Source organism: Cebidichthys violaceus, unplaced genomic scaffold (genome assembly GCF_023349555.1).
Source record: "Cebidichthys violaceus isolate CVI_PGR_0920_01 unplaced genomic scaffold, fCebVio1.0.p SCAF_7, whole genome shotgun sequence".
In the NCBI taxonomy this organism is placed as follows: Eukaryota; Metazoa; Chordata; class Actinopteri; order Perciformes; family Stichaeidae; genus Cebidichthys; species Cebidichthys violaceus.
The window spans coordinates 10,951,888-10,959,219 of NW_027176927.1; the positions used below are offsets into that span (position 1 = coordinate 10,951,888).

Sequence of the window (7,332 nt, forward strand, 5' to 3'; positions counted from 1 at the left end):
GGTAGGGCACTGACCTCCATGTTGCTTCTGCTCACTGAGAAAGAAAAACTCAAACCCACTGACAGAGTAAAACATTTTACTTTTCATATTCTACATTTTCTATCTACATCTGTGTCTATGCATACACAATACAAATTCAGGGGAGATATTCTTTCTCTTGGACTTTTTTTTCTCCCTTTGTAACTCTAAATGTCGCAACCTCCCTGCCTCATGTATACTTATATCTGTCCATCTATCAGTATCTGTGTGTGTGTGTGTGTGTGTGTGTGTGTGTGTGTGTGTGTGTGTGTGTGTGTGTGTGTGTGTGTGTGTGTTTGTGTGTGTGCCTGTTAATTAGATGCTGACACTCAGGAATACATTCTACTTTCAAAGAGCCGTTCAGTTTCCACCAAAACTGTCAATGTGTTCTTCACACAGGTGAGCGAGGAGGAGGCGTGCAATTAAAGCTACCACCTTTGTCATGACCCTTTTGTGTGTGTGTGTGTGTGTGTAAGTGTGTAAGTGTTTGCAGCATGTGTGCACGTTTGCGTCCTACAATGCGTCAGTGGCTTTAGTTTCTGCGCCAGCAGCAGGCTCCTCCCATGTGTCCAGACCCCTCCCCCTTCCTGTGTGTCAGTATAAAACATGATCTCCTCTCTTGCTCACTCACTCTCAGTCTGAACACTGGAGGAGCAAAGATCGGCATCTTCAGACTCAGCATCTCTTGGTCCATGGCAACAACTGCAGGTAAGAATAAAAAAACTCATTCTGAAATGTGTGTCCTTGTTTGTGTGTTTCTCTTGAATGAGGACAAATGTTTTTTGTTTTTAATCATTTGTCCTTTTTTTGTTTTTCAGAGGAAGAGGTTTTTAAATTTGGTTATCATATTTAGTTTAATTAATTGTTTTAATCTTTTCACAATAAATGTATTATTATTTTTCTCACAGTTTCTTTAATTAACTGAGTTGTATCTTAAATGGAAAATATAATCTAGAACATGTAATGTGGATATATTGGAAACCACTGACACGTGTTGAAGTTTGTTAGGGACAGTACATTTAAAATATCTAATAACGAATAAGTGCATAATGACAGGTGGCCAATTTACAACTGTTAGAATAATCAGGCAGTTTAAGGTCCTATGACTAACCGAGTGTGCAAATAATCAGATCATGACTTTGGAATTTTGTGTCTTCTCTTAAGTTTCAAGACAAAATCTTGTAAGTATACAATATTTATCATATTTTCATGTTGGGTTATTATTGCAGCAAATATCACAGGCAAGATTGTGCTCATTAATAAAAGTAGGGAAAAAAATGCAAATTAAAGTAAAAAAATGTCATCTCTGTGCAATAAGTGAACATAGACGTGTTTTAATGCATTTTAAAAAAGGAATTCCCTTTTGAATTCTTTAATTTGAGTTTTTTCTGAGAAGGGGAGAGGAGTACAGTACCGCATCATTACCAGCTCACTGAATAATGAATTAGAGACAATGACCAGCTGCTAACAGGAATTATATTAGCATCAAGAGAATGGCTGTTTACACCACCGCTGTGTCAATTTAAACACAATTATTCAAATGAGCCGTTGCATCGAAAAAATGACACTAATATTATTTCGAGATATAATTTTGGTTTAAAGGAGTTCCACCAAGGTTTCATTTCAATGCTGCATGTTCAGGTTGATGAAGAGAGCTGATAATCATCATGTCCAGTGAACAGCAACTAGAGGAAGTAAAGAACTGATGTCATCCAAGCTGCTGAGGGATGAGCACACATTGCTTGACGGACACATTATTAAGAGTTTTGATTCTGTGTCTGTTGAAATATTCACGGAAAAAAATGTAAAAAGTAATATGTTACCTCTCCTGGCTGAGCTCACCGTTTTACCCACCTGTGTGTGTGTGTGTGTGTGTGTGTGTGTGTGTGTGTGTGTGTGTGTGTGTGCGTGCGTGCGTGTGTGTGCGCGCTTTACTACGCAAAAGGACCATTCTTTGAACTGTAAAGAAATAGAGTTGAAGAATGGACAAGTTTTTTTTTTAAAAAGGCAGCAAGAGAGTAAAGACCCTGAGCAATACGGTAGTCAACAAATATGCTGTAATAGAAGCGAGACAGTTGGAGAGAGTGGGTTTTGAACTGGTGTTGTTGATTTGATCTAATTGGATGATTTGCTCTGGAAGAATGTTCTGGCACGAAGCATCGTTCATCAGAACTAATATGCTGCTTTGGGCTCCAGAATAAATATTGTGTTAGAAAACTAGCTAATCAGTCTGACAAATTGAATATCATGCCATCGTTTATGTAGTTTTTCCCTTTTTTCACACAACTGCTCTTTCACAATAAATATGATGTCAAAACTACATTCGCTGTTGATTATCTAAGCAGATAGATGCAGATATACAACAGCAGAAACTGATTTTTATTTCTCTCCCTCATTATGTCCCCCCCCCCCCCCAATACATTTATGTTTTGACCCTTTTATACAAGCAAAAGAATAAATAAAATGGTAAAAAATGTAATTCATTCTGTGAGTGCTGTCACATTAACATTAACTCTTGTGTGAACACTGTGGAAAAAAAGAAAAAAAAGCATGGAAAGCCAAATGAAGATTTAGAGATAATTGGTGTTTCCTTTGTGATCCTGTCAATGCTGACAGTGTACATTCATCACAACTACGCCACACACCAACTCTGTGCGTGTGTGTTAAATACTGATTTGTTCTGAAAGAAGAAATTATGTTTGCCTTAGGTTCCAGTGGAACCATCAAAGGTTAATCCCCCCCCCCCCCCCCCCCGAGTTTTAAGCTGTACAGCTGTAAAATAGATTTATTGCTGCTTTCTGCAAAACCTACATTGCCTGTGGTTTTCTTTTAACTACATTCTCTCTCTCTCTCTCTCTCTCTCTCTCTCTCTCTCTCTCTCTCTCTCCCCCCCCCCCCCCAAGTCATGAATGTAGGTATCTGTGTTCTCCTGGCTGCTTTGTCCAGCAGTTCGCTGAGTCTGCCCTCAGAGTCCATGGTAAGACACACACACACACACACACACACACACACACACACACACACACACACACACACACAGTATTATGTTTTAATCCTACACAAATTCATTAAGTATTTAGCATGAGGATGTGTTTTTGGAAAACATACAAGTGTACTTATTGTTAATGGGTTGAGGTAGATACACTGTTTGCTTTGTTTTTCTCGTCCTCTAAAGCCACAGAGAGCCGAGGGTGAGGCTCTCGTGTCGGACGACCTGCCTCCCCCCTCGTCCCTTCACACACGCCAGGCCCGCTCAGCCCCGGCGCCCCCCTCAGGGCCCCTAGTTAACTACAACCAACTCCAGGAGGAGGCAAACGCACGCAACAGCCTGAGCCAGCTACTGGCCAGACTCATCTCCAGGAAAGGTGGGTGGGCAGATGTACAGCATGAGATGAAACTGAAAGTGTAATTAGATTGAAAGTCTTTTCCTCTAGTCATCTCACCTCATTACACACAGAATGTTTCCCTCGTCCTTATTTCGCTCCTGGTCCTGTTATTTCTATCGTCCCAACATCCATCACCCATGCTGAGTCCTGTAGTCCAACCATCTGGCATTTTACCGCCTCCCTCTAGCTCTCTCTCTCTCTCCTCCCTCCATCTTTCCATACCTCCTCCTCCACCTGTCTCCCTGCCTCCTTTCCTCCCTCTAGCTCTCTCCCTCCTCTCTCCATCTTTCCATGCCTCCTCCTCCACCCGTCTCCCTGCCTCCTGTCCTTCCTCTAGCTCTCTCTCTCTCTCTCTCTCTCTCTCTCTGTCACTGTGCATATCTGTGTCTCTTTCAAGTCAACACGGTGTGACTTGGAGACCTGCTGAGCTCACTGGTCTCACTGAAACACACAAAGACAAAACAAGTCGACATGAGTTACTTCAACCCCCTCTTTTCCGAGTTCTATATTTTCATTATAGCGCTCAGTCAGTATAGGTCGTAAAATGTGCCCACATCATCAGTTTGAGGATGAGTGACGGGTGTGTCTCTGTCTCCTTAAGGTTCCCCCAGATCCTCCCTCACCAGCAGAGCCAGCGGTCTGGCCCCCGGCCACAGGATAAAGGACAGAGACTACCAAGGCTGGATGGACTTTGGAAGACGCAGTGCAGAGGAGTATGAATACGCCTCTTAAAGGCATGGCTTGCTTTCGCTGAAACCCGAGTTACAACCCCTATCACCGCTAATAAAACACTCACAAAAAATAATGAGCCCTTTTCACACTGCACTTACTGTAACCAAGGGCTGACTTGACTGGACCCCAGAGTGAGTTTAGCATCATAATATATAAATGGGGGGGGACCCTCTTTCTCCATGCTGAAGTAAAGAGCACCTGCCAAACCGCTCCCCACACTACGTAAATATTGTATTCAAATGTTAAAGATAATGCTGACAATATTCTATATTGTTGTTATTGTCAAGAAATCCTATGAAAAATAAAATAAAAACCAACAGTGTGTTAGTTCATCTCCCAAATATTTTCTGACTTCTCTACCTTATATGAGGCTGTCAAGCCCTTTTGTTCCAATTGAAAACATAAATCATTAAAAACAGCTCACAAATGAATGGTTTCATTCTTACAAAGACTCAGTAATGTAGAAACAGGGGCGGTCGTTTTAGAAGACATCACTTAAACAGGAGGAGATGAGTATCTCTGTCAAAATAAACTGGGAGTGTTCATTGTAATGGGAGGACACGTCACACGGTGCAACAGTATGACTCATTGACAGGTTTCTAAAGGTTTTGGGCAACAATGGAAGTTTATATTACAGAGGATAATTGAGGCTTTGGCTGCACATGTAATATTTGTTACATTGGTTTCAATTCATTGTTGGAATTGTTGTTTTCATAGGATTTTCTGATAATAAGAAAAATACAGATTTTTACCAAACCTATGCTTTAAGACCAACAGGAACAAACACAAGGTGGTGTTAACAGCGCAGCAGACATCTCTTAGGTCTTGGGCATTGAGCAATATGTTTTTTGTTGTATACTTTGATTGAATATAATCTCAATTTACTTGGAAGAGACAAGCAGAACATTTTCCTTTGAATATAAATTCCAGCCCTATTCTCACTGTCTTACGACTCAAATGCATGTCACTCAAAGTTATTAAAGGGTCTCATTCTACTGACGATTAGGAATGTATCGAAGGCCTTTATATTGGACCGTAATAAGCCACTTAGGTGTCTTTGGCAATTGGATCAAAAGTGTGATTTAAGTCAATGCATTCAGCTAACTGCAGCTCAGAGCTTCTGTCTATTCAGTCTATTCACATCATACCATCTCTAACGAAAAACAGTGTGATACATCATTACATCACAGTACCAGTATAGAACTGGAACAAAAGTTGCTTTAAACAGCCCCAACCTTTCACCCCCTACCCTGCCTGCTGACGGTAACCCTGGGCTCAAAATGTGCAGTGTGAAAAGCACAAGACACGTCCGAGAAAGCACAAGGTGTTGTCTGCTGTATATGAGATGCTTGGAAGTCGCCCTGTCATTGCATTATAGACCTCGGAGGCAGAAAGTACTGCAGATATGAAAAGCAGAGTGTTGTTGTTCTTATTTTGAAATATCATGTATGTATTGCACTCTTAAGGTTAAAGTCTCTGTGATACATTATATCTTTTTACCAACTTTCAGATTCAACAAAAGTCAAAATAAAGCTCCATCTCCCCCTGATGTCAGCAAGAAATGAAAATGCCTTTGTTTGGGATTATGATGTTATAATGTTTCGAGGGCACAGTTGGTGGGCTGATCCCAAGCATGTCATTCATCCTCTGACTACGGCTGCCAGGTCTGTCTGCAGGTGTCCTTCCACATGAGCATTTGGCGTAATTCACCAGGGCATCCTCGACTACATGAAAGCCAGGACTATTATCATTGGTGTCTATTGTTTACAAAGATCAGGCTTTTCCAGGATTAGCATACATTTAAATTGGTATAATCCTGTTTTAGAAGTGACTCTAAAACACATCTTGAATTTAAATTTGTTATATAAGTTTTAATATCAGCCATCTTTGTTCGTCAATTGTTACACCTGGGAAATGAAACTGAGCTTTAGTACACTGCAAAAAGTGAGGGAACACTTTCCTCACATCATACAGTGGACTTCAACTATAATACAAGTATTTAACATATGATTTTATGCCTCTGGATGATTTAAATCAAATGCTAATGAGAAGCAGAAGAGCAAAAGGGGAACATCAAGTGAAAGTGAGGGATTCTCTACATCACTGAACACACAGGAAACCTGAATGCACCCTGTTCGTAGAGAGAAAATGTAATAAAATAAAGCTTTTAGTTTGCAAACAACAGAAAATAGATGGTCATTTGTAAATCTGTTTGTAAAACGGACATGAAGCAATATAAGTGTATGTGTATATCATTGTTTGATGAAAAATGGGGTTTTATGTGTTCAAAGTGAAGCAAAGACAGGTCTTGGTTTATCAATTACTCTGGCTTAGAATGAATAAAATACTATATTGACTTATGAATACAACTCAACTGCCTACACACACACACACACACACACACACACACACACACACACACACACACACACACACACACACACACACACAAATAGGAGATGTATTCAGATAATTTACTGGACTAAAAGTACAAATACCACACTGTAAAAAATACTCCATTATAAGTAAAAAAACAACTTTTTTTAATAGTTTATCTATCTTAAGAAGTAAAGGAGTTTTCTCAGCACAAACAAAAACCTGATCAGTCTTTCAGAAACATTCAAATTCACCAAAATTGGACACAAGGTTTTCGCTGGACAGGCATTATATACAACTTGTTATCTAAAAAGTAACAATTTACTAGTTTTAAAATTTGTCTCTGAGATGTAGTGGGGTAGAAGAATAAAGTTGCATTCAAATTGAAATATTAAATCAAAGTACAAGTACCTTGAATTTGTAGTTAAGTACAGTACTTGAGTAAATGTAGACCTTCTTAGTTACATTAAACCACTGACAGAATCATTTTTAGTACTTGTTTTTTAATTTTTGCATCAGAACAATTCAGTTGCAAGAAGGTGAACTAATTTCTAAAAAAATATTTTTCATGCTACATCCGGAGATAGGATACAACAGACTGTAGGGACGCACAGCAACAGACTAAACGCAATATACAGCTCGAAGAATGACGTCTGTTGATGGGTTGTCATCATCCTCCCATCTGAAACACACAATAGTTGTGTTTACTGACCGTCTGTCTGTAAGCTCTCATACTAGAGCTCAAGTGGCTCATATTTACTCTGCTGCTGCTAAAGCACACGAACACTTCGTTCTAGTTTCAGATGGGTCAGACCAACAG

At 39.8% G+C, this 7,332-nt stretch overlaps 1 protein-coding gene across 1 annotated transcript; it reads left to right on the forward strand.

The window, feature by feature from the left end:
• The first annotated feature begins 664 nt into the window (after positions 1-664).
• On the forward strand, positions 665-6,492 carry LOC137891543 (cholecystokinin-like). Its single transcript, XM_068736209.1, has 4 exons — positions 665-726; positions 2,922-2,995; positions 3,194-3,383; positions 4,006-6,492. Exons 1-4 carry the CDS (start codon positions 711-713, stop codon positions 4,134-4,136), a joined length of 411 nt encoding a protein of 136 aa, XP_068592310.1. The 5' UTR covers positions 665-710; the 3' UTR covers positions 4,137-6,492.
• The last annotated feature ends 840 nt before the right edge of the window (positions 6,493-7,332 follow it).